The sequence below is a fragment of the Pieris brassicae genome, chromosome 13 (assembly GCF_905147105.1).
Source record: "Pieris brassicae chromosome 13, ilPieBrab1.1, whole genome shotgun sequence".
NCBI lineage: Eukaryota > Metazoa > Arthropoda > Insecta > Lepidoptera > Pieridae > Pieris > Pieris brassicae.
In genome coordinates, this window is record NC_059677.1 from 2,264,241 (window position 1) to 2,292,200 (window position 27,960).

The following is a 27,960-nucleotide window of genomic DNA, read 5'->3' on the forward strand; positions in this document are numbered from 1 at the left end:
ATTTCTCATGTCTGACTTCTGAGTTCTCACATCTCAATTGTTGAGACTAGAATTGTGTTATCTTAATATTTAAATGATATTTTGTAAATTAGTTTTAAATTTTGATCTAAACATTAAAAAACTAAAAGAGGCTGTTGTTGCTAATACATTTATAAAACTGAATTTATATGATGGACACCAAGTAACAAAAAGTAGTTAGTTTCATTCTCAGCTTAGTGTGCAGCTCGAAAATGAATATCTTTTGAGAAAACTACAAATAAGCGTTAAATTTTGATATCTGGTTCATAAATCCGTGGACTACTCAGCAATCATGGTGCCTGTATCAATAGAAGGATGCACTCAAGGAACAGAGGGTGGAGGGCCCCGAGGCGGCTCTATTTCACTTGGTTTGCTTATAGATTTTATAGTTCAAAGGACATACGATGAGTTGTCAGTGCTAGCAGAGTTGTAAGTAATTTTATATTTCGTAGTACAGTGCATAATACTATTTTGATTTATAAATGATGGTTCAGTTTTAATCTACTTCCATACCATTCTTATGATTTTAATGTCTTTAGATTGCCACGAAAAACGGATATGGAGAGAAAGATAGCAATATACAAATTCAGTGCTCGCACGCGCCAACTTTTTGTTCGATTACTGGCCCTTGTAAAATGGGCCAGTAGTGCTACTAAAGTAGATCGGTCTGCACATATCATGGCATTCTTGGACAAGCAAGCCTTACTCTTTGTTGAAACAGCTGATGTATTGGCCCGTGTGGCTAGGGAAACTTTAGTACATGCAAGGTTTGTGTGTTAATTTATTAATAGGACTTCAAATTATAAGCTTTACCTGTATTACCTAAAATATTTTAGCAAAATATCATTGTATTTTACAAATTAACAAATTAAAAATTATAATAATTACATATATATGATTTAATTTTGTATGTCATATTGATTATTTTATAATTAGGTTGCCAACATTCCACATGGCAGCAGCAGTAGAAGTCCTAACATTAGGAACCTACAGTCGTTTACCAGCTGTAATTCGTGAGCGGCTGGTACCGCCACCTTGTCTAACAGCTGGAGAAAAAAGATCAACATTGAGATCACTAGCACACATTGTTAGACAGAGGCTTACCACAGCTTCTTTACCTAATGATGTCAGAAATTTAAAGGTACTGTTTATATATTCTTAAAAGTTATTGGCATATATTAATGACTAGTTCTTCTACTGTTTACATATTATATGATATACACATATAAAGTAGATGCAATTCCAAAGGGGTTTTATTTCCAGAAATAATAAACAATATTTATACTGTTTCTTTACTTTAGTACTATACATTTAAATAAAGCTTTTAACAGAAATATGTAACATAATTTTTAGAAGTTAATGATTTAAGTGCTTTAAGCAGTCATGCTGCCACATCAAGTTGACAATAAGCATTTTAAATTATTTCAGTAATGTGACTAACTTGAGTTAGTTTTTGCTATTTTTCATACATTAGTTTTGGAGGCTTCCAAAACTAATAATTTTATTGACTTCTAGGTTGAAAATGGCAGAGCAACATTTTCAGTAGGTCAGGAGTTTAGTGTATCCCTCACAGTGATGGGTGATGGGCCTAATGTACCTTGGAGATTATTGGATATTGCTATTCTTATTCAAGACAATGAAACTAGTGGTAAGTATTCAAAATTGTACAATGAGTTGTGCAATGTAATTTTATTATTGTGCCAGTAGAATGTCTTGCTTATTGTTGCATGTTTATATACATAGGCGGTGTGTACATGTGTGTTTCATTTATAATTTATAACTATTATACTGTTCATTTTACGCACAATGGACCTACTGAGAGTCTAAGTGCGGAAACTGAGTCCACGCTAACATACATACATAGATACTGTTAATTACACAATACAATGCAATACAATATTTGTTTTTCGCATGATTTCTTCCTTCAATCCTTTAATTTTATTTCATGCCAGTCAAAAACAACCTGCAACCTTACAGTTTAGACATTTTTATCGTGGTCCTTAATTTTCTAGAATAGGATTAGATTATACTTGGGGGGTGGGGGAGGTAGTCTTAAACCTCACCACATATCACCCTGGGGAGGGAAGGGTTAAAAAATCTTTTAAAAACATCACGAGATTTATGGACAGCCCCAAAGCATATTCCATATAATAAATTTATTTATTCTCCTTGTTTACAAATTTATTTAATTTAATTATAAATATATTTTAAAGATGTCCCAAAATATTTATAGTTATGTATAATTCTACTGTACTTGTATCACCAAACTCATCTTAAATGGCTGGACCGATTTGTTTAATTGTTTTTTGTATGCATTTGGGTAGCGCCCTTATTGGTTTAGATTCACAAATCAGCTCGGCAGATGCCTTGGTTATTTATCTATACAGCAAATAAACAGCTGATATATATATATATATAAATCTTCCGGAAAGTTTTTGATGAAATTTTTTGTGTGTTTAAGTGGAATCAAAAATGATTTACATTAGATATTTTTTTTTCTATGTAACAAGTGTGTACTGGACAACATCTCCATCGGATCCATCGGATCCGCTAGTTCAAATATAAATTTTACAAGTAAATCAATCTAAACAGTTTTTTACAAAAATGAAGATCACAAAAGTACCAAGAATTAAAAAAAAACTTTATGGAGCAGTGTTGGCCTAGTCGCTTCAGTGTGCGACTCTCATCCCTGAGATCGTAGGTTCGATCCCCGGCTGTGCACCAATGGACTTTCTTTCTATGTGCGCATTTAGTATTCGTTCGAACGGTGAAGGAAAACATCGTGAGGAAATCGGCTTGCCTTAGACCCAAAAAGTCGAGGGCGTGCGTCAGGCACAGAAGGCTGATCACGTACTTGCCTATTTGATTTACAAATGATCATGAAACAGATAAATATATCTGAGGCCCAGAACTAAAAAGAATTTTAATGTTTTTTTTAATGAAACACTATATTACTTAATGTTTCAAGTACTATACATATAAGTCATATCTCTAAAGAACTGTCATATTATGTCAAGCCATCTCAAGTATTTATTTGAATGCCCTTATGTACCTGGGGTAAACTATATAACGACACTGAAGGGCTTGCCTTTTATGGCGTTATAGAGAGTTGTTTTTAAATGGAGAAAAGAAAAACGTATAGTTTATCGTGGATTATCACTCCCACTCATTGGTCATAGTCAACAACAGTCTACGTGCAAGCAATCCCAATTTGTAAAGAAAATAAGGAATTCCTTAGAAAGTTCGTATGCATGATACCGACAGTCCAGTTTATTGCGGGCTAGGATGATGAAACGACAAAAGACAGTACACAACCGTGCAGTTTTTACTAATTTAACAACTAAAAAGTACTTCATTACTCATTTCTTGTTGTGATTGAGAGAGGTTGCAATGCTAGTTTATCATTGTAGACAGGCTACACCAACCAAAGCCAATTGATTTCGATGCTTTAAAGAGTTTGTCGTTACATGGAGTGTATTGTATCTAAAAAGCTGATATTTATAGTAAATATCGTATTATTGGATTTAACACTGAGTCTTGAGTTGAGCTTCAGTTACGGGCTCTCACTTGCATTCGAGTTAAGTAAGGAATTATTCTTTCACAGTATGTATTTACTATGGTTGAGGCAAACATATGTGTGTCAAGAGTATATTTAATTATTTACTTAAATAATTATCAAAGTGAATATTATTTATACTATTTAAATTTCCAGAAGGCAAACCATTGGTACACACATCTCAACTTACATGGCTTCGTGGTGTTGCTCAAGCTAGATTGGCTGCAGCTGGTCTTAATGGTGCCCTTACAGCTTTGAGGTTCTTTTGCCGATCACTATCTCTGGAATTGCTGTATACTCAGACATTGAGGTTGTGTAGAGACCGGCTAGCGAAGCACCTCCAAGTGGATAAATATATACCAGGACAGAGGTTGCAGGTTTCCTATTGGCGGTATGGAATTTTTCTTTAAATCATTTTTATTTGCCTTAAAAGTCTTAATATATATAAATCTCCTGTCACGGGGGCAGCTAGTAGCCTATAAGCCTCAAACAAACCTTATGTCATGTTAGCAAAGTACACAATGTACTCTTTCTTAATAGGTACAATAATGACAATAATTAATTCAAGTTACATCATCGGACGTCGAGGCAGAATACGAAATCCCTCAACGTCCGTCGTTCGATAACTTTCTTAAGACAGTTTTTGCCACGCACCACCACTGTGAATCCAGCTTATCTACTGAAGTATTTCCGATCCAATTCGACTAGGGTCCTTCCAGAAATGAGCGTATCAATTCTTAAACGGCCGGCGACGCACTCGTGAGCCCTCTGTGTCCATGGGCGGCGATATCACTAATTATCAGATGCCCCTTTGGCCTTTGTTCTATAAAAAAAACTCATATGATTCAATCGAAAATGATGTATAGGAGTCGTACTTAGCCCTAAGGATGGGATTTAGAAATGATACTTAGTCTGAAGTATGACTCGTTAAAATCCAATAAATTTGTGATGAAAAGAAGACTTAGCGGTTAACACTGAATCTTACCTAAAGGCCATCTTTGTTAAATTCGGTTTAATAAAAAATATTCGTTACAGGGAACTGGGTTGTGAGTTGGGGTATCGTTTAATAATTGGGGCTGAAGGAGAGAATCTATGCGTATGCCACGTCCCGGCGTTGGCCGGTGGTGACAGGGTCGCGACTGCGTTGACACCCCATGCCCCGTCAATGGAACGACTGTTGGCGCACACGGTGCATGTTCGTTCACGACAACGCCTAAACGACTTAAAAGTACTATTGAATGATTTGGGGGTAAGTTTTTTTTTGCTGCCCAGGACTGAGTTGTGCCCTGAATTAAATATATATATATTTATAGAGATTGTTAAATTTTTCGTTTCATATAATAAACGTAATTTCTTCAATTGGCAACAATCATTGTTGTCATTGTTGTAAAGCGTAGTATTGGATTGTGCGAGAACTTCATTGTTATTGTGTGCGTGTTAGTGCGTTAGAATGCCGGACACTAATAAAAACCAATCAAGCCAGTCAAGAGCAAAATATTTTCGGTAATATTGCTAAGTTTGAACAAAACTTCGTTTATATTTCCACATAAATATTATATCTTAACATCTACACAATAATATTTACAACGATGATTCTGCAAAACTAACGGTTTGAGGTGCCGTTAATTTCTAAGAAGACACCTGAGATCATAAACAGCCATCTTGCCTTTGTTATTTGCATTAACACGTGGTAAAAAAATATATTATTTTGCCATGAAGATAATTCCAAAACAACCCAACAGACATATACATATAACAGAGTATATGTGTTTACAATAATTTACTTATTTATTTATATATACATTCTAAAACAATGTGTACCTATGCCTAAAATATACATAAATATGACTTTCCAATTTAACACACATATACTTCTATTACATTAGACCATAAGCAATATATCAAAGGAAAAAATAAATACCTTGTTATAGGTTGTTTGTTTAATTATTTATTGTAATTGGTATTTTTTTTTTCTGTTCGCTCCGTATAACGAAAACTCTCTTTAAAGAAAAAATGGTCCATCTCTTGAAATTCGTTATAAAGAGTTTACACTGTATATACATAGATCTTATGACGCACAATATAACAAGCAACTCTTGTGAACTCAGCCAGTACTAAAATAAATAGGGCTACTGGTTTGTTTGTCAAATGTTGTGCTAATTTGCATGGTTCATGCTTTGTTTTGCTGTTATCATAGTTAATGTTAACTTTATATTATTATTATTTATTATCCGTCCAAGAGTTAAAAGTATAAAATACATAGGTGGAGTGTACAGTAGGAGGCTGGCCATGTGTGTTAGCGTGTTCAGTGGTGTCGCCGTGTCTTCGTGCTGAGCAATTACTGGTATCAGTCGGGGCTCATGGTGGTAAACTACGAGCACGGGTTCCGGCTTATCCAGCCACTCCCAAGATGAATGAATTGGCTAATGCTTTGGGTGCAGCTGATCTGAAAGCTTTGCGGCCGTTGCTTACACAGCTGAGGTAACGATTTTTATTATTAGTACAAATGTACGTACGTTATGTAGATACGAGATTATATATATATATTTTTTTTTGTTGTTTTTTTTTATAAACGAAAACGAGTAGCTTTGACGATCAACGCGAGTAACAAGTTCTCGGTGACGTGCCCAAGTTAACGAAATGTTCAATCAAGTGTTATTTATTGGATTTATCAGTCATACAACAGTGAAATGAATAGTATTAACTGAAACTGATTCAGTTTGTACTAAGAATGTAACTAATTATGTAAAATTACACTAATAAATCAAATTGATGTTTAAAATTTGTTGTGAAACAAATTCGCAACAATTTATTGTTAATCAGTATCTATACTTTTAACTAAAGTAATCTTCCATCTTTTATCAATCTTTTATCACAGGTTTTGGTTGGTGGCACGACGTTGTGAGAAAACTCTCCAACATTTACCGGCAAGTGTTTGCGAACACTTGCCGTTAATGCATGGCCCCGAGCATCCGTTGAACAAGCTGTCATCTGATCGTCTTTATGTAATATTGCATCGGCATACAGACCATATATTGGTAAGGAAAATAATATAAAAGTGACATTAATTTGGTCTTTATATATAAGTACTGTGACTACATTTTCCTGAACCTATTAAACATTCTAACTGTGGCAACAAGCAGTACTATTAATAACGTTAACTTATAATATAACTGACTGTCTCTAACACCAGACATGACGTTAAAAGAAAATTCTTTGAAATTCCGGCTCGAAGGACCAATATGAACGGTTCAGGGGTTGCTTAAAAATGATATAAGTATGACAAAGGTTTTAATGTTAAATGAATGCTGAAGTGAGTGCCTGGCTTTACTCTCGCGTAAGTCGATTTAGGTATTCGCGAGGCTTATAAAAAGAAAATCTAAAAGAGCAAAATGCTGCCTTGACTCGTACACACTAATGTGAATATAAAATTATTAGCTTGCTCTGAGTTTTTAGAGTTAGGTGTCTTAGATTGTTATAATTAAACTCTTATTATATTTGAAGGTTGTGGAAATGAAGGAAGTGGCAGCTGGCAGTACAGCGACTACCAGCTCTAGTACTAATAGTGGAAGCGCTTGTAGCGTATCGTTATCGTTTCATCTTGCGGGAGCGAGGCGATGCACGCCCGAGGAGTGCGAGGACGAGGTAATATAATTTTGACGAATATCTATTATTTCTTAAAATACACCACACCAATCTATTGTTCTAATATATGACAATTATGGTGAACAAAACAATATTTATTTAGTATTGTCATTTGTTAATAGCTTTTACACATTAAGAAAAACACTTTTTGAACGGATTAAAGCTATGTATTATTATTAAAAACTTATAATTATTTACATAATTCTAAATTTTAGACGGCGTGACCACGCACGCTGAAAAGCACGCGAAACGTCGGAAAAAAAATTCAAAAAGTCTTTTTCTCAATATTTATTTGTTAATTCTCTAAATCATATATATAAAGATATATTTACAGTATTACTTCCAAGCTATCTTTACATTTATACGCAAAAAATCTAATTGCAAGCAGATTTCTTAATAATTATTTATTAAAAATAATTACATATTTAAGAACACTACACTGTAATTTTCATTCCGTAGAATTCTGACATTTCATAAGTGTTGCTACTAAAAAAGTTCTCCAACGAAAAAGGGACAAATTTAGGGCAATAAATGAGAATGTTACATATTTTGTATGTTTTACGAAAAGGTAAATCGAAATATTTATAGTCAAGTGACCTAATACAAAAGTAACAAATATTTCAATATCACGAACAATGTATCGAATTTACTTTAATTACTTTATTTTATTCTTTAGCTGGCATCATTTCCTGCTAATTCCAGGTTTAGATATAATATGTTATCTTTAATTGTGCGTTTTTTACTGTTTGTGATCATGTGATGTCACTTGCGGTAGAACCTCTATTAACGTGGAGGACCGCACTTAATAAAATGGATACATCCACTAACAAAATAATTTTAAATATGTGTATAGAGTCATATGTTAAAACTCGTATTGAAATTGAAAAATATGCCAGGCGAAAAAGATTTGTAATCTCTGACATGTCAAAAAATTTATGCTGTCAGAATTTTAAGGATTAAAATCAGAGTATAATTTGTTTTATATATTACAAAAATACTTGTATGTTATAATAGACATGGATAATAATTTGTTTCAATCATGTCCTAAATTTCGTTAATGTTTTATAAATTTGTTGAAAACAAGTCCAAATCAAGAGGATCCTTGATTTTCATCAAATATACTACTTAGGGAATTGTCCAAGTTTCATAAAAATTTAGTTTTTGAGATATGGATTCCTCTTGCATCGTTTTATCCGCGTACGGGCGTAATAACTACAGATTTTAGCCGCATCACCCTGGCTGGAAGTCTTTCAGTCTGCTATGTTAGTCACTTTATTCCAACTATCGTACTGTTGAATCGATTTATTGTTTAGTTCTTCCTTGGAAGATACGTGGGTAACACTGAAAGTATTTAGAACTGACCAGTTAGAAACATTGCTAATGAAAACTTTTTTGAATTTCAATTTTAGAACTCTTTGGTAACCTAATGTATTGCATTCATTTGTCATTTGTTTTTGCGAATTGGCGGCAAATCTAAAACTCTGTTACACGTGAAAATGAACCTAACGCGAAAAACTTTCGTTGTGGGCTTACTCAACAACAAAGCTATGATAGGCTGCGATTAGCATGTCTTAATGAAGCCTCATCTCGTGCCACTATTTGCAATTGGTTTAACGAGTTTAAGAGTGGACTCAGTAAACTCAATGATGATCCGCGTGAGGGACGTCCTTTAACAGCGGCTACTGAATAACATCAGTGGTGTGCGACGCATGATAAAGGAAGATCAGAGAGTGCCCTATCAGCAGATACGGGCAAGCCATCGGAAAGGTCATTTCACGACAGTTATACTACAAGTTGGAAGGACAGTTACTGCAGACTGGTATGTCAATCGCTGTTTGCCTGTTGTCGTGGAAAAAGTTCGACAGCAGCGCCCACGAAGCAGGATCCTCCTTCACCACGACAATGCTTCAGCGCACTTCGAAAAACGGACTTTTTAATATTTGACTATGGCAGGTGTCGAGAAAATCAGTCTTCCGCCATACAGTCCTGACCTGGCACCCTGTGACTTTCATGTATACCCAAGAACTAAAGATTAAATTCGAGGTATTCGCTTTACGAGCGCTGAAGATGCGGTGAAAGCGTACGAAAATGCCATATAAGAGACCCCTAAGGAAGAATGGGCCCACTGCTTTTCTCAGTGGTTCCATCGAATGCGACGATGCGTAGAGAGGAACGGAGATTACTCCGAAAAACAATAAAAGTAGTGGCAACTTTCTACATTAAGCCGTTTTTCATTTACTAAACATTTTCAGTGTTACCTAGGTACCTCCAATTGTTTAAAAAGATAGCATACTCCTCCCGCAAAGGCCGGATACGCACCCACCCAAATGGGTGGCCATGGGCTGCGATTACTGCCCTTCTTCGACCTCTTTCTTCTGCCTCTTCAAAAAATTGCTATCCTAGATGGAGGATAGGACAAAATTATAAATTAAAAATAATATATATTTCCAATTATTCCAGTCTGGTGTCAGTAGTGCATCGCCAACAGTGGCAAGGTCCTATTTGAAGATACAAGCCCTGGTTGAACTTGATACGTTTACGCTAACACACGGCCCATTCACACCGCTCGATACGCCAGGTAAAAAAATATTTATGTTTATAAAGGCTTTATACTTATTTTTCGTCCGTTTTTTTACTTTCTTCTGAATTATTTCACGGAATATGCTAAAGAGGAGTTTTAAGAATATCCATAACGCTAATATCTGATTGGCTAGTCCATTTATCAGCTGCGGCAGCAAACACCTCAGCGTTCTCTCACCGTATACGTTGTTTGCTCTCGATGTACAGAGCCGAGTCTCTTAGTCATGCAGCATGCTCCACTCGTTTCTTTATGTCATCTCGAAAAAAGTGCTCGACTAGAAGGCATTTATTAACTCTGGGCAATATTTTGCAGTGTTTAAAAATTCCTCTTTCTTCATTTTTATATGAGTCGAGCACATTTTTCGAGACAATGTGTTTGAGGATTCGCATTTGGAGGTTATATATTGTTACGTAAGTTAAAGCCCGTTAAGTGGAAGTATTACCTTGTTAAATGTATTCAATAATTGTTATTGATATTTTTCTTTTGTAAATGTTTGAGTCTTTTTGTATACATATGTATTCAATCTGGCTGTATGTTTCGTATAATTGTTTTTTTTGTTTTAATTTGTTATCGAAAAAGAAATAAATAAATATTCATTGCGAACTTGGATTATTTAAGGCCTAATACTAATGTAGAAATATACAAAAAAATGTATAGTCCTGTATTTGTATTTGGCTTAAGCGAGTACATATATTTTTATCAGTGAGTGAGTAATTTGCTTTTTCACCAGTTAAATTTAATATTGTCTAATATAATATATAAAATATAGGTATGCAGACAGGCAAGCGAAAATTAGCCATTACAGCAACGCGATCAGTGCGTGCACGTCAACCGGCGTACTTCCTTCCCGAACTCGCGCACGTTGTTGCAGCGGCTGACGAACGCGTGCCGTTCGTCAATCTCGCTAGAGAGGTAAACGCTCCTTGACTTAGCAGTAAATTACTGAATGCTTTTCAAAACTGTAATATTCATATTTAATTGTAATATTGAGTTATTTAGATCAAATGACGTAATTATTTAAAATATTGTGTGTCCAGTTTTCTGGGTTTGTCTAAAATGACACGCCGGATTCGGTACCTAATACTTCACATAATTCACCACGCTCGTTCGTGTACCATTAAACAATTGGTTCCTTCAAGAAAAGGGCGATTTCTAAAAAAGCCTGCAACACACTCGCGAGCTTGCTTGCGATGAGCGGGTCCATGGGCGGTATTATTTAACGTCAGATGATCCTCCTGTTTGTTGTATAAAAAAAATCCGAAATCAAATTTTGTAAACTGTCATTCATTTTTTGTCTTTAATTTTCACAATCACCATGATGACGAATTCCATAGGATTTTTGCCTGATATAATCAAAATATCTCATGTTTATTTAAGAACACGAGATTAAACAATACCAGATCTTGAATCGAAGTTAAATATGAATTGCTTTATTTTCCCTATTAATTCAGTTTTTAAAGGCTAAATTGTCTCTCAAGTTGTTCTGAGTATTTGTGTACATTTTTTGAAAAATCCTTTAGCTGGCAAATCGCGGCGTAACCCACGGTGGGGTACAACCGGAATGGAGTGGTTCCGCCCTCGCGATGCGTATAGTTGATCTACCTAAACCGGATAGCGCGCCCGTGCACGCGGTCGCTGCGTTACGTGCACGTCTGCTCGCGGCCACAATACGACTGACGACGAAGAACCAAGCTAGAGTTTGGACGGCGGAAATCGTGTTCCATGGATCGCCCGTGCGTACGCCGAGTGCTAAGGAACAAGGTGAGTGTTGGGGCGTGCTCGTTGCTTGCGTATAAAAAGATGAAAAAATTCAGAACCTTGTGTAATTTAAAATTCCGAACTTAAAAAAAGCCTTTTCTAGATTACAAAAATGCAGGCCCCAACAACGTTCAGAAAAGTTAAGGAATTGTTTTTATATTGTGTATAAATATAGATAATGCGTGCAAACTACGTTTACTACGTACTGTACGTTGGTGCTTCAATTAGTGGACGGAACGCTTTCCATATAAAATCTTTTAAATTGTATTTTTCGCCTATGCTGGATATTAACAAAACTAATAAAAACTAAGATTTTAATTACATATATACATTTTGTAGGTGAACGTCGTTGCGTATATCTTCAGTACGAGCTTGGGACTAATGCTGGTCGAACTGCGGAGGCATTTCTAGCTGATTGGGCGGCCATTGTTCATCTACATACACTACTACACGACTATATGCTTAGGCCTGTACAAGGTAATTATTAAAGAAACAATAATAAGCCTATCTTTGACATAAATTTGATAAAAAATATAAATTTATAGTTTTAGCTATGATGTGGCCCCTGTCCTGGAGAAGCCCTCCTCCAACTTTTTCCACTCTAATTTATTTTGTGCCATCGTCATCCAATCTCTGCCAGCTACCCTATCGATCCCGTCGGCCCATCGCTCTATTGGTCTTCCTTTCGGACCCATCCATTCGGTTACTGCTCTAGACCATCTGTCATCTGTACAACGGGCTACGTGGCCTGCCCATCTCCATTTAAGTTTAAGGCCATATTGCTCCGCATCAATAATATAGGTTTTTCTGCGGATGTATTCGCGTTTATGTTTGTCGCGTAATTTAATTCCGAGAATACTCCTAAACAAACAGTAGACAATTTAAATTGACAAACGATGTACTTTTCACAATTGTCAAGGATCTGCTATTAAGGCCCTGTCTCAGCACGAATTGCTGTGTCAGTTTCTCGGGGTGGGCTGCGGTACGCAATGAAGAGCTGGAGCCATGAGGCGCGCCGGCCCGTAATAACAATTACTTATGTAAAACGTTCAATTAATTTAATTTTATCAATTTTTTTTCTGTAATGGATTAATGGCTTGCGATAAAATATATCTTGTAAATTTCAAAATCATATTCTATATACATTTTCGTCATAAAACGAATTCAAAGTGTCAAAAATTAGCTAGGTTTGGATTTTTTTCTATCGAGCAAAGTTATTTAAATCGTGTATCGATCTTTCAAAATGGATACATAAACTACTCAACTTCAACATATATTTATTCCATTCGCCCTACTTCAAGAAACGATGACAAAGAATGGAAAGAAACAAAGTACTTTTTTGGAGTTTGGCGACCGGATAAGTCCTTAACTTTGATTTTAATTTTTTTTACGGCTCAAAGTCACCTATTGTTTTTTCGTATTGTAACCTCTGTATAAATCTTCTATGTGTGTGTTTGCGTTTGTAATTAAACTCCTCCTAAACAGCTGGACTATTTTTTTAAAATTCAAAAATGATTTAAATATGCACTTTCATCACTTTTTAAAATTCAAAGACGAGTGTTCAGGACGTCTGTTGTCAGTGATATCCTAGTGTGTAGGAGTATGTATATGTGTGTGATTTTGACAAGTACTTACTATCTAAAAGAAAACTTCTTGTACTCTTCTTTACTGATACAATTCAGTTGTGTTTTTGAAACATAACCTTAATTGGTTACATAACATATTTTACTAATCACTTTAATGATATTGTAAAATATATAAAAAGTAATTATTCGCGCAGATACCAAAATTGGTTACTAATACTGTACTGGTATTCGAAGCAAAATCGACATTTTTGTTCGATGGGTGTCTAAGTCTATAAAATGGGAAGTCTATTAAAGTCAACTTATATTGCAGAACGCGAATCTCTATGGCATGGTATATGTATACGTTCATATACGTACCGTTCGCTCGTACTCGGCTTTGGCCCCGGCCAACGTGCGACAGCAGTTTTACAGTGGAACGCGCCAACTCAGAGATATACTGTGGCAACACCAGCTCATCAACCCGCAGCAAACGCCCATCATCTTTTACATCATCATTTGGAACATTATGTTAACTGGTATGTACGAACGTGATACGTAATAGCGTATATATACGCGTATATATACGCTCATTTATTAGCGTTCTATGTTTGATTGCCACAGAGATTATAATTTTATTTGAGCTTCTCTTCTTGAACATGATAGTTTATTTTACAAACCGGTTTTGAAATTATTAAATAAAAATAATAAAAAAATCAATGGAACTACAATCTATTTAGGTATGGGCCTCAGATTTCTGTATCTGTCTCATGGTCATTTGTTAATTTAATAGGCAAGCACGTGATCAGCCTTCTGTGCCTGACGCACGCCTTTTACTTATATACGGTTGTTTTCCTTCACCGTTCGAAAAGAATTGTCCATTGATTCACAGCCGGGGATCGAGTCTGAAGCCACTAAGTGAACAGTGCTTGAAATAATTAATTTATTGATTCGCAAAAATTTAGAGAAAAATATTCTGTATATATATGAATATGTTATATCATTTAACACAACAGGACAAATCCGCTAACAGCTGTCGAAATTGTAAATTTATTAAAGAAAGCTACGACTGTATTAACAAGGGAAACTACGGGGCGTAGCTAGTAAGAAAATTTTATATATCTCCAGGAGCAAAGATCTTCTCTCATTGGGCGTGGTCCTACGTGAGACATACGCCCCTCTGCTCTCGCTCAGCCGTCTCCCGACGTTGCCTCAAGTGGGACTGCATCACGTGCGGACGCTCATGCCTACACCGACGTTTACGTTGATTGCACATTCTTGGAGAAAGGTATGAGCGACCCTTGGTTTTGGTCTAAATTTGTTTTTTTTTAACAACCGTGAGGAAACTGGCATGTTAAAGGGATTCAGTGGCAGGGCTGAGTATGACTTGGGTATGTCAAATGATGTTTGTTTTTGACACACAGAATCATACTTCATAGCGTCGCGACTGAATCTGAACTACAAATCTATGAAATTTTCTTATACTACCAGAATGCTCGCAAGTGCGTTGCCTGCCTATTAATAAGCGGTACATTATTTTCTTGAAATACCCTTAGTTTTTAAGTAGATTTTAATGTGTTAAAGAATCAAATAAATACTGTCCTATTACCATTGGAGCCTTGGAACATGTATATTCATGTTATATTCATAGATGGCGCTGCAGTCAGTACTTATTTTTTTTATTGATAAAAGCCTGCCAACGCTCGGCACACTGGTAAGAAGTTATACTTCTTTTCAAAAATGTAATTTTACGTTTGTATGTACGATATTATAGAAAAAAGGTATTTCATACATTGAAAGTTTTATTTTAACGCATTATCTAGTTTAAAAGATATCAAAAAATAAAATGGTTACTATAGCTAACTTTAGTTTTTGGTGACAGTGCGCACGCGCATCGCAAAAATTTACTCTCATAATTTTTCCCTAACGCGCCAAAAGCAGTATACTATAACAAAAAAATAAAAATTTTAATATTCTAAGCACTATACACGTTGAGATCATACAAATAATAACAACAGACATTAAACAAAAGAATTACTAATAAAAACAAAAAAAAACTAAACAATAATCGATTTTAAAGTGTCAGGTTAGTAACTTTGGATATACTTAGCTCGTTTATAAGAATGCTTAATCTGGAATCTGAGCTTTCACCAAAAAGCGTTCGAAACGGATTAATACACGAAATTAATATTATTTATTTATTAATATAGAAGGTTCGGGCAATCAGAATGCAAACGAAATATCAATAAATTTTCTGCGGTTCTCCAATGACAAAATATTAAAGTGCGCTAGCCTGGTTTCGTATGTTGGCAACATTTTTTTCGAGAAAGGAGAAAAGCAGATGCCACATACTTTAATATCCTAATCGCTTGTATTATGCAAGGCAACGTGTTCAAAAAATTCAAAATTCAAAATTCTTTATTTGTTCAGATATATGTACAATACAATTCAGATAGAGGCCTCCCTAGTAAGTCAGAGACCTGTGACAGGGAAGCTTCGCTCTTCTTTAAATCAACCAACACAATTGGTTTAAAAAAAAAAGAAAAATAAATAAATAAAAATAAACAAATATATGAATATATTATGATGACTATGTAATGTGTTTGTGAAAGACGAAACAAATGTGTTGCGCGTGTTGCATGAAAAGATGGATTAAGGAAAAATTATATTAGATGATTGAACAATGCTTCTGTTTTGTTGTAGTTGAGTGTACCGAGCCAATGGTTTAAAGTTGTTTTACATTTTTTGTATGTAAGATTATGAAAGCTAAGGGTTTTATTTAAACTATTATAGAGATAAGCTGAGCGATTGTTGTATTGATTACGTGCAAAGGTAGTCTTGCAAATTGTGTAGCTTATTATATTATGTTGGGTCCTTTTTTGAGGTGTGTCTGTTTTATGTGGAGAGGTTGCGTGTCTCCTAAGGACACAACGCAGAATATAGAGCTGGCGTATGGTCAGTAGTTTGCAAGACTTGTACAACTCTTCAGTTGGAAAACTTTTATTTTTTAGTAACATTATTTTTATAATTGCTCTCTGAGCTCTTTCAAGTGCTAGAACTTTGGTTTTCGCACAACCACCCCACACTGTGATACAGTAGGTGATAACAGATTGAACTAATGCTTTATACACGGTATATATGATGTTTGGTTCCGCTACATGACGTAGATTGCAAAAAATCCAGCTTAACCTACGTATCCTTTTTATTACTGCATCAACATGGGCGTGCCAGTTTAGATTTTGGTCAATAATCACACCTAAGTATTTAATCTGTTTCACCCTAAGCAGCGTGTCACAGCCGCAGTCTTCACTACAATTGCAATTTAGTTTGTGTAATTTTATGTTAAGATTGGAGGGGGGTTGGCTCTTATCACGTATAGCAAAAGTTATGAAGTTAGTTTTAGATGGATTAATAGTTAGCTGACTGCTGGTTAAGTACGCGTTAAGTTTGTGAAGGTCCGCTTCAGCGTTTTTATAAGTTTCCTCCCATGTATCCCCATAAAAAGTTAGTGCCATCAGCATAACAAGTGATGATACCTTTATTGATTTTGGTATTGCACATTTTATTGACATATATCAAGAACAGCGTTGGCCCTAAAACCGAACCCTGAGGGACGCCGAAAGAAATCGGGTTTTCATTTACGTTACTAATTAAGTTACCTAGCTTAACTCTTTGAGTCCTATCTGTCAGATAGCTGGTCAAGAGGTTGAGAAAGACTCCTCTAATGCCAATATTATCCAGGCCAGGTTGGGTCCGCTAATGTAATATATATTTCAGATTCGTGTAATATACGCTGGAGCGTATTCGTTGGAGATTGGTATACGTGGCGGTAACATGGTTACGATAAGAGATGGCGCTTACTCAAAATTCGATCGCAGTCCCGCTGTGGAAGAGTTTGCCCCTGCACAAGGTCTTAAGGTACTAATCATTTTATGTTGTCTATTTATACGAAGATGCTTGGACTAATTGGATATTTTTTGAAAGCTAGAACATACCGATCACACAATAGGAAAACGAGACGAGACGGTTGGATTCGTTCTGATGCCTCTGAGTCTTCGATTTGATAAATAAATTAATATAAGTGTGTGTACTTATGTGCACGTGTTCGAAGTTATAATTCTTAGGCGTAACAAGATAAAATTTTATTCTACGTTTGTAGAAAAAACGACACTAACAATAGACAAAAGATATTTAATACATTCAAAGTTTATTATAACGCATTATCTAGTTTAAAAGTTGTTTTCAATATCACAAAATAAAATGGTGACAATAGCTAACTTTAGTTTTTTGTGACGGTGCGCACGCGCATCGTAACAATTTCCTCTCATTTTTCCCTAACGCGCCAAAAGAAGTATAAGCGTAACGATTACCTAAATGGTCGGAGTCACGCCGTAGCCAGACATATTTCAGCATGTCATTTAAAAACTTACTTGACTTAATGTCCAATAAGCCCTAGATGGGGCAAAGGGCGTCCACAGTGACTCTCCATCGCGTTCGGTCCTGAACCATTATTACATTTATTTTACGTAATTGATAAAAGCCTCCCGTGAACCCGGAGGGGGACCTCGCAAGTGGTACCTAAGATGAAAACTTCAATTGATAATTTTATTCATTTATATTATCACGTCTGTCTTCCGAAGTACGCAGTGACCACGGATGTCCAGTTGCTACGGTCCATCTCACTCGCTTCATCCAATTTTGTAGTTCAGCTCATCGGTTATGGGTAGTTTTAACTTGTCCCTTCTATATTATGCCCTGGATTTGGTCTATATGACAAAGCCTACCCATAGTATTGTCTTTTGTTAACATAGCTCTCATACATTAAGAAAACACTTTTTAAACGGATTGAAGCCATGTATTAGTATTATAAACTTATATATCAGCAGTCTGAACACACACTCGATAGACCTAATGACTACATACGCTTTGGCCAGCCGAAAGTACTTGCGAAAGAAAAAGATTCTTCTCAAGATTGGTACGCGAAACCATTGAAATAAAAAAAAACACCCGGATTTCAGTAAACGGCCTAAAATTATCAAACACCTGGGATCCAATAATATCCAAACTAAAACCCCAAAACAAACAATCCGCGAAAATAGAGGACACCGTGAGTCATTTCTGCAAAAACCCGTCATCTTTTAGTCGATACCAACTCCGGAGAAATAAATACAACTTTATCTACAGCTGTGATACATTTGACATTCAACACCTTTCGTCTTCAGTCACCGTGACCACGCACGTTGCAAAACACGCGAAACGTCGGGAAAAAAGTTAAATTTAAAATTATGGAATTATTATAAGTTACAATAATACATAGCTTCAATCCGTTCAAAAAGTGTTTTCTTAAGGCCTACCCAACCCGATTTAATCAGACGGGGCTGCCGTATATGCTACTTCTCTTCTTTGGGCAAAATCCTGCTTGTGTAATCTAGTTAATGCGATTATAAGTAGTTTTAGTAACAAGACCATTTTTCCTTTTGTTTGCGTCTGAGACGCAAACTAACTGTTGTGGTCTCTTGTACAAAGACCAGTGCTGTGAAAGACGTCTGCTCTACAGCATAATGCTGAGTAAGGGCCAGTAACAACCACAACACACACAAGCGTATTTTTCTGGCCTACGCAGGTGCAATACGCCTTGTTAGCGTTTCATTTTAAAAGTCACTAAACATTTCTTTCATCTTTTTTATTAATTTCTTGTTTCCTAAATAAATATTCAATCACAATTTTGATTGTAGGCCTTCTTATCGCGATACGTTGAAGATAACATCAGCGCGAGATTGCTTGCGGAAGAGGATAATCCTCTATCACCTATGTCACCGATGCCGCCAGGTAATAATTTTGGAAAATTTGTTTATTTATGTCCGACCAAATTTTGTTTTAATCTCATAAGATTATTTTCGACCTCAAATTAATTTAAATATCTCCTCAAATAGTTGCTAAATGTCTTGTTGTAAATAAATGTAATAAAAGCTTTAATGTTTAAAAAACTTCATTTCTCACTATAAAAATATTTTTTTATACAAGAAACTTAATATATACGAACGGGACACACGTTGCGATCAGCCGTCCTAAGTTTAGTCTACTAGGCTTATTCTGATATGTATATTTAATGATGATGAATTTTAGACGGTGTCTAATTAATAAATTTCATAATCGAAAATATATTTTTTTTATAATAAATCTATCGAAAACAATCACTTGTGTGCAGCAGCTTGTCGCAGTTTAGTTTCCGACTGCAAATCTTAACGTAATAACATTAGTTTTATTACAAAAAAACTATTCTAGGGAATATTGTTTAATGGTCCTTCGAACCGGAATGAAATTATTTTAAAGAGTTTTAGAGTTTAAAGTTTTTGTCGACGTTTGTCAACTCTATTATGCATGTATTACTCAACAGAGGTCGTCGGTTCGAACCCGGCATATACAATTAATTTATCACAAATTACGTTGTATGATAAAAATATCGTACAGAACCGTGCACGTCGTAGCTGACAACGTATACCTAAACATCTCCTTATCTAAAGAAAAACGGATACAGAAGTGCGCTTGCCCACATCTCATTGGATGACCATGGAACTTATTGGAAACCTTTAATTATTATTATTAACATTCCTAGGTGGCTTACGTTTCCAAGCGCCATTAACGCCACCGCAGCCTCATACACCTCATTCGGCGCCTGTCACGCCTCACCCCGCGTCGCCTGCACAGCATCAGGTATAATATTTCCTTTAACCTTTCCTGGTTACTTTAAGATAAATACAATTGTGAGAAAATTCTTTGATAAGAATCATAAAAGTCTTAACAGTTTTATGTATGTTTTTTTCTTTTAAGTACATTCAATGTGTACACAATAATAGAATAACAAAAATAGTGCAAATTCTCTTTTGAAAAGACATATATTGCGTGTTGTTCCAACGAGAATGTACGTGCGTGCTCCTATTTCACCATGCCTCCAGCTGCTATAGGACAAATCTTTGTTTTTAATTTATTTTATTATTATTAATTACTTAAGAAGTCATGTGGAACATGGTGTAATGGTTGTAGCTCCTTACAAACGTTGTGTAAAATAAAAAACTTGGCGATTAACTGGCGGAGAGTTTATTGCCAGTTCTTCTCTTCCGTTCTACGCCCTTGATTTGAGAACTGGCAGTAAATGTAAAATTAGAAGCATTTGATGTGTATTTTTTTACATTCATAAGTGTACATTGTGTTACCTATAATAAATGATTTTTGACTTGACTTTTCAAGATTTTTGGAATATATTTACAATACAATACATTTTAATGATTGTCCCTCGAAGGTGATATCTTTTCTCCTCGGTTGAAAAACAAACACACGAACTACAGCTCTCCACACCAATATATTTTAGCTAGGGAGCTGGCGAGCGTAGAAGTATATGATTTTCCCGTATTTCGTATTTATAAGAATTAAAGTTCGGATCAACACAACAAAATTTTCCTAATGAATTAAGGTTCCTGGTTCAAGCTATAGAAAAATTCAATTGCTTTTGGAATATGAGCGATCTGGGTCAAAGAGGCAGACACGAGCAAGATATAGTTCACTTGTTTTGTCGAGCGCTGATCCCTCGAGAGTCCGTTTGATTTTTTTTTCATTTTGACAAGGTTTCTAAACAAGGCCTTAAAGGCAGACCTGTTTTTTATTTTTATTCCCATGAACTGCGAACGTGGTCCTTAGTATTCCCTATCGGTATAATCGTTGTAGCTATTAAATTATGTAAAAACATAATAACACATATAAACTTGTTTAAAATTATCGTCTATTAGATGGGGGGCTCGTCGTTCAACCTCACTTCACCTCCAGGGGGAGCAGTGGTAGCATCCCCTGCATCCCCCTTGGCGCCTTCCCCCCTCGCCCCTGCGGCGTCTCCCCACCAACCGACTTCTCCCTTCACGGCGTGGCCAGCCTCACCCTCATTGCCACGACCCTCGCCTGGACATCATCCATCGCCGAGACACATGGAACATAAAGGTATCAAGTGATTTTTTTTAATAAACTGTTGGGTGTTTTATTACGAGACATAATATACAATAAATATTAAATACAGTATAAACTCTATATAACGAAACTGTACTGTGAATTTTATGGCGTTATAGAGGGTTGTCGTTAAATGGAGTGACGAAAAACGTATAGATAATCCGTGACTCCTACTTATTAGTCATGGTCAACAACAGTCTACACGTGCAAGCAATCCCAATTTGTAAATGAAACAACGAATTACTTAGGAACTTTCTAAGTCAAGTCTCAAGTCTAAAAGCGATCTAGAAAATTGTATCTTGATTTAAACATAAGGTTACGTTATACTTATTTTTCAAAAAATGATCTACTATATGCAACTTAAAAGAAATTGGTTAAATAAAATTATTTTAGATAAAGTTTCACAAAAGGCTTTTATTATCATAGACATGACTACAAATTATATAATTATGATAATTTAATAGACTATCTTCGAATCAACCGTGGTAGGGACAAGAAAAAGATGGCACGTAACGGAAAACTGTGACGCGTAACCGAAAAATGTTACGGTAATTTTCTATCCAACGCCGTTAAAGAAGTTTCACTTCAAAAACAAAGTCAGTAACGTTTTAAAAAAACGAAAAAACCTTAAATGTAACTGGACTCGACATATAACGAGGACTAACAAAGAAAAATGGACTAAGTATGTAATAGAGTGGTACCCGGGGAACAGGAAAAGAAAACGAGGTGGTCAAATTAGAAGATGGAGACGGTATGCCAAGGTCGTATCTCTATACGTGGAAACAATTGGGGGAGGCCTATGTCGACAGACATGCTGACCAAAGTGGTTGCTAATATTTTTTTTTTATTATTTTGCTACGTGAATTAGATTTAAGAATACTCATAATTTTATAAGAATAGCATGTAAGTTATAAAGGGCTTTTATTATTATTACTATAATTTTTATTTTATTGATTTATTTTCTCCCATATAACATTTACAACAAGAAATAAGAATACAGTTGAGAAGGTATTGGGAGACTGGTTTCGAAACTAGATAAGGACCTGTGATATGGATAACCAGGTTTCCATTCACAGCAAAGTCAGTACATACATATGAGTAGGTAAACAAATTTATCGTTTTAAGTAAGGAAAGTAAATTTTAATTATATTAATTCTTATAATTGTGAATATAGGGCTCCAACCCACTTCGAATACGGCAAGTCGCAGCCGCCAATGGGCGGGATCGACAGCCACGCCCATGGCAGGTAGCAAACTGGAAGCACTTTGCACACCAAGCGAACCACCTGCTGGAGCTCCGCCAGGGCCAGCTTTGGCGCCATTGCAACGATTCCTGGCCTGTGTTTATTTGAAAAGAGCTCTACAAAGGGTAGTTCAGCAAGAGGAATATGTGAGTATAGTAGTTATATTCACTAGCTGGTGATAAAAGTCTAATTTCGGTCTAATATAAATATATAATAATAATCAAAGGTTGTACCTTTTTAGGTCTGGGCCTCAGATTCTGTATCTGTTTCATGATCATTTGATCATCTAATAGGCAAGTAGGTGATCAGCCTTCTGTGCCTGTTTGGTCTAAGGCAAGCCGGTTTCCTCACGTTTGTCCTTCACCGTTCGAGCTAATGTTAAATGCGCATAGAAAGAAAGTACATTGGTGCACAGCCTGGGATCAAAACTACGACCTCAGGGTCGTGAGCGTCGCACGCTGTAGCCACTAGGCCAACACTGCTCTACCTATATTTATATATATATAGTCACTTAAATTACTCTCGAGTCACCTTTAAGTAGAGATCTATGCGTTCGGAGTTCTTTTAGAACATTTAGAGAAAACGTATAAAATGAATGCTCATAACTTTTATAAATGACTTATGTCACGTAATTTTCATCATATGACATCATTTAACATTACGTTTAGCTAATTTAAAACTAACCTTTTTAACGGAGTGTGTATGTGAACGTGTATATATAAGTATAAATAACACTACAATATCTATTAAGGGGAATGCATTCTGTTCTTGTGTACTATTGTTTTCCACTTTCCAGTACTTTACACCACATAATGGTAAGTTTTAGGTATAAAGAGTCACTGGGGGTGGTCACACGTTTTACTATTGGATACAGAGACGTTACGGCTAGTTTCTTGGGGGGTTGGGGGAGAATCTTCAAAAATTGCGTGACGTAATACTTGAACGCTCCCGTACTACTGTTTGCACTAAACACATCGTAATATAACAGCTAGTATAAAATTTACCAGAGTGCAATTCAATAAGTGTATGGAAGACACTGCCAACTATTTGTGGTTGTAAGCAATAGATCAGTTCGTAACAGAAATAAGCCGTCTACGCACCCACTACGTACACTTGGGCGTTGAGGCTCGTTGCCGCCCCAATTATGTATTGTACTAGACACTAGACGTTGTCCTGTCTTAACTATGAATATTGATTATCAATATAATAACTCTGGTCGAAGCATTTATTTTAAACGACTTTTTTCTTACATCCTCTTTGACGATATTTTAAGCACGCATTATGTCAATGTTATGTCATACGCCATAAGGTTACATCAACAAAGTTTGAATAGTAAAAGCGTTATGCATTGAAAAGAAAATTTGTTATCATAACAAAAGTATTCTTAAATATTCTAATTTTCCGCGCCATTTTCTTAATTTTTTGTAAGAATTTCTCCATCTCCTGCCAATAACAAACACAACAAAATTTGCGAAATTGGTCCAGCCGTGCATGCGTGATGCGGTGACCAAGGGAAATAGGGATTCAATTATATATATAGAGAATATATATATATATATATATATTTGGATAATGAACACATTCACATATTATAAAATAATTTTATCTTTATTATATATATCTTCTTAATTAAACTCCAATCGGCTGGACTCTGATTTTTTATTCCGTAGAATTCTGACAGTTAACTATCTATAATACGAGTCTCAACATCTGAGTCTATACATACCTTGAAAATTAATTTGTTAGTGAATGTATCAATTTTATTAAGTGCGGGTATCCACGTTAAAAGTGGTTTTACGGCGAGTGATAATTACGTCCCTTTTTATCACGAACAGTAAAAAACGCACAAGTAAAGATAACTTAGTATTACTAAACCTGGAATTAGTAGGCAGTGGTGCCAGCAAAAGTAATAAAATAAATAAAAAGTAATTAAAGTTGATTCGATATATTGTTCGTGATATTGAAATATTTGTTATTTTTGTTTTAGGTCTCTTGCGATAAATATTTAGAAGTACCTTAGTATGTAAGAATTCTCTGAAATGAGAGTTTAGTCCTTAGCGTTAGCAGCTGTTAGAATTCGGTTCAATTCTCGGCTGGAATATAAAATTTGTGGCATTTGAATTATCAAAGAAATATTTCCAGAAGAGAAAATTAGTTCGAGTTCAAATACTTGTGTATACAATTTTTACGCCTGATTTCTTGATGTAGAAGAGTTATGGAGGCTACATTTGTCTACACATAAAACACACATGCACACTACTACATTACCAAAGAGTTTGGTCTCCTTGGTCAAATTAGTCTGTGGAGTTGTCTATGCCTACCGTAACATGTTATTCCGATTCAGCTGTCCCTGGTCTCCGTGGAAGCCACGAGCGTGACATTCTGCTGTGAGGCAGCTGGTATGGTTGCGAGGGTCGCCTTGCACCCCCAGCACTTGCAGTCGTTGCATCTTCAGCTCACACCGCAGCCGGATCATAAGGATAATTGGACAGCTGAAGATTTACAGGTACATTTCATAATTTGCGTCGCAGGTTAGGATATTTTTCTTAAATATTAGATAATAAATCCGAGGCGTTACCACCTTTTTTAGGTCTGGGTCTCAGATTTCTGTATCATGATCAATCTTAGATTGTCAATCTAAAGCTGTAAAAAAGTAGGTAGCAGATAAAGTAGATAGGTAATGTTAAATGCGCACGTAGAAAGTCGAAAGAAAGTCCATTGGGGACCGAACCTACGACCTCAGAGATGAGAGTCGCACGCCAAAACCACTAGGTTAACACTGCTGCAGGAAATGAATATAGTCTCTAAATATTTATTACTCAGACATGTACGGCGAATAGATAATTTTTATTTTTATTAATCTTATAGTATCATAATAAATATTCTAGCATTATAACGTGTAATTGTAAAATTAATATTTTTTGGTCGGACCTTGTTTAAAGCGTAATAAACATTATTATATATATACCACCACGGTTCTCTTAACGCACAGACTCTTTCTCTTCTTTTCTTTTCTTTTAACGTCATTATCTTCCCTTATTGTAGATAATGGAGAAATTCTTCGAACAACGCGTAGCGATTGCTCCGTATCGGGCTTCGTCTCTTCAGGGCTGGTGTCGTGTTTGGGGCGCCCCAGCAGCCGCGTTGCCATCCCTGGTTGCCCTGATGCGGGCAGATATGGCCCCCATTGCGCCGGCATTGTGGCAGTTGCAGTGGGCGTTACGCATTCCGCCCCATGGCCCACAGATTGTACCCACGGGTCAACCTGCGGTGTTGCTGGCTAAGCACAAGATTTTGTTCTTCGTATGTATATTTTTTTAATAAATATTGTCTGCATAGTTATGATAGGCCTAAGATAAATGGCTAATTGATGTCCATTTGCGATGTTTTTTATTTATGCATAGGGACTTTTTGAATTAATTATAATACATTTGAGTTTTTCAATTACATCACTGCTCAAGCGCGTTTGTTTATCTTGCCGAAGCCGAAGCGTATAAATTGTTTGAAGTCTATGAAGTATGAGGTCAACTATTTAACCAATTACCGTCTAAATACTAATATTAGCGCGTTTAACCAATTCAAGAGGACTTAAAGATACATGTCAAAGTGAATCTAGTAGACAAAAATTGGGACGAGTGTCTTGCTCGTATATATTAAGTTTCTCATGTAAAAAAAATTGTAATGAGAAGTAAAGTTCTTTAAACATTATATTGTAGAAGACTTACGTTCGTTAATACGCAATTACAATGTATTAGGTTGATTTAAAGTATTCATTCTTTGTCGGTATTTTAAAATGTACCTATCTGGAGAATGTTGTCAGGCCATAATGATGTGACAACATTATTTAGATAAAAACTTGAATCATTTGAGCAGTGTTTCGTGCGTTTTTACTTTTTTTTTTCATTCGTCGATTTTTGACAGCCAGTATCTAATATTAACGTGATCTCTTTGGTGATTAAAAAGAAATATTCAAATCACAGATAAAAAATGTTTTGTTTTAGATATGTCTAACGCGTGGCGAGACTCAGTTGGTACTTCCACTAGTATACGATGTGCAATCGAATGCAATGCAAATAGCAGACAGACGGGACACACAGCAGCCGCACCATAGCGCTGTTAATATGCATATTAAAAGGTAAATAGAAAACTGTTTGCTTGTACTAGTACACGTAAGAAGTGAAACTTCTTAATGAGCTTATTTTTCGAATAATGATCTACTTTACAGAAATTGGTTAAATAAAGTTAAATTAGATAAAGATTAATAAAAGGATTTTATTACCATAGACACGAAAACATATAATACAATTATTTCATTTTAGCTTATCACTACTAAGATTATTACAGGATTACATTAATTGTAATATAATTATTACTATCATTGTTATCGTTATTATACATTTGTTATTAATGAATCAACCGTGGTAGAGACAAGAAAAAAATATAAACACATAAATATATAGTTTTACTATATATTACACCATATTTGATGGCGTTTCCTAAAGCCCAGGGTTACATAAAACTCTAAAATTTATTATATTTTACAAAAAAAAACAAATTTATAATCAAGAAAGTCCGTACCAATATTTTATTCTCCACCCTCAACCTATTATAAAATATTTAAAAAAAGCAATTCCCAAACTGGTACTCCAAAGAGTAATATTACTGCAAATGATTGACACTGTCAGTAAAGGTCCAAATAAACTTGTAGCCCATATTGCAATCCATAATCTAAAAAAATGTTTTTTTTAGATTTGCAGAGTTCCATCAGCCACACGGCGAGTGCATCCTATGGCCCGTGGTGCGTGACCTGCTCATCAACTTCAGCCTTCCGCAAGATGCTCCTCCTCCCTCTGCCCCTCCGCCCTCCTAGCCCCTGGCCTCTTGGCATGCGCACGCGCTCTCATGATAGTGCGCACGTAGCCATTTGTGACCATGAGCTGAATGTTTGTTGAAAAATAATTTTGATAAATTAGAAAACTTCAAATTGGATACACATATCTCGAATTTACTGAACCAATTTTGATGAAATTTGATCTGTTTTTATATTTGATTTTACGTATTCGTGCTAAGTACCTAATCCTATTAGATTAAATTATAAGAATCGCACTGAAAGCATTATACAAACACCACGTATACGTTGGTGTACGTTGGTGTACGTATTTACGTACACCAACGTGCGTGTCTTATAAGATTTTTGTATGAGAATTAAAATACATTTAGTACCTACTTAATGCCTCTTAGCAGGACTGGTATTCTGTATCCACTATATAAAAATATCAAAAGACTTGGCGTTAAGCATGCAGAGTACCAGTGCTGTGGGAATTTAAGTCTAAACATTTCAGTGGCCTTTTAGTATTTGTATAGTCTGTCGATTGTAGCAGGCTTACCAGAGAATAATGTAGACAAGGAACTTTAATGACTTCATCCAAGGACGTAATCTATTTATTTAATTACATGGTACGAAATAATTATAATATTGAATTTTGTTTTTAATTCGACGGACTATGTATAGTTCATCCCAATAAATAGAGAAATGTTCGTTCAATATTTTTAGAATAAAAAATCCATGTACAGTTATTGTAAGTGATTAAATAAAGTTGAT

The 27,960-nt window shown here is 35.6% G+C and overlaps 1 protein-coding gene across 1 annotated transcript; it reads left to right on the top strand.

The window, feature by feature from the left end:
- Nucleotides 1-16: 16 nt before the first annotated feature.
- Nucleotides 17-27,948, top strand: LOC123717687 (mediator of RNA polymerase II transcription subunit 14). The gene is made up of 24 exons (XM_045673826.1): nt 17-447; nt 558-785; nt 955-1,159; nt 1,534-1,666; nt 3,731-3,965; nt 4,610-4,823; nt 5,838-6,055; nt 6,453-6,612; nt 7,079-7,219; nt 9,680-9,797; nt 10,570-10,712; nt 11,321-11,561; nt 11,898-12,035; nt 13,455-13,659; nt 14,249-14,408; nt 16,898-17,038; nt 18,856-18,949; nt 19,737-19,834; nt 20,905-21,109; nt 22,290-22,504; nt 24,703-24,864; nt 25,404-25,661; nt 26,360-26,493; nt 27,108-27,948. Exons 1-24 carry the CDS (start codon nt 311-313, stop codon nt 27,226-27,228), a joined length of 4,104 nt encoding a protein of 1,367 aa, XP_045529782.1. The 5' UTR covers nt 17-310; the 3' UTR covers nt 27,229-27,948.
- The last annotated feature ends 12 nt before the right edge of the window (nt 27,949-27,960 follow it).

Coding starts and splice junctions, on each gene's coding strand:
- LOC123717687 (XM_045673826.1), top strand. CDS start 311: ATGGTGCCTGTATCAATAGAAGGATGCACTCAAGGAACAGAGGGTGGA. Junction 19,835..20,904: donor CGTCGCCTGCACAGCATCAG/GTATAATATTTC, acceptor ATCGTCTATTAG/ATGGGGGGCTCGTCGTTCAA. Junction 22,505..24,702: donor TAGTTCAGCAAGAGGAATAT/GTGAGTATAGTA, acceptor ATTCCGATTCAG/CTGTCCCTGGTCTCCGTGGA.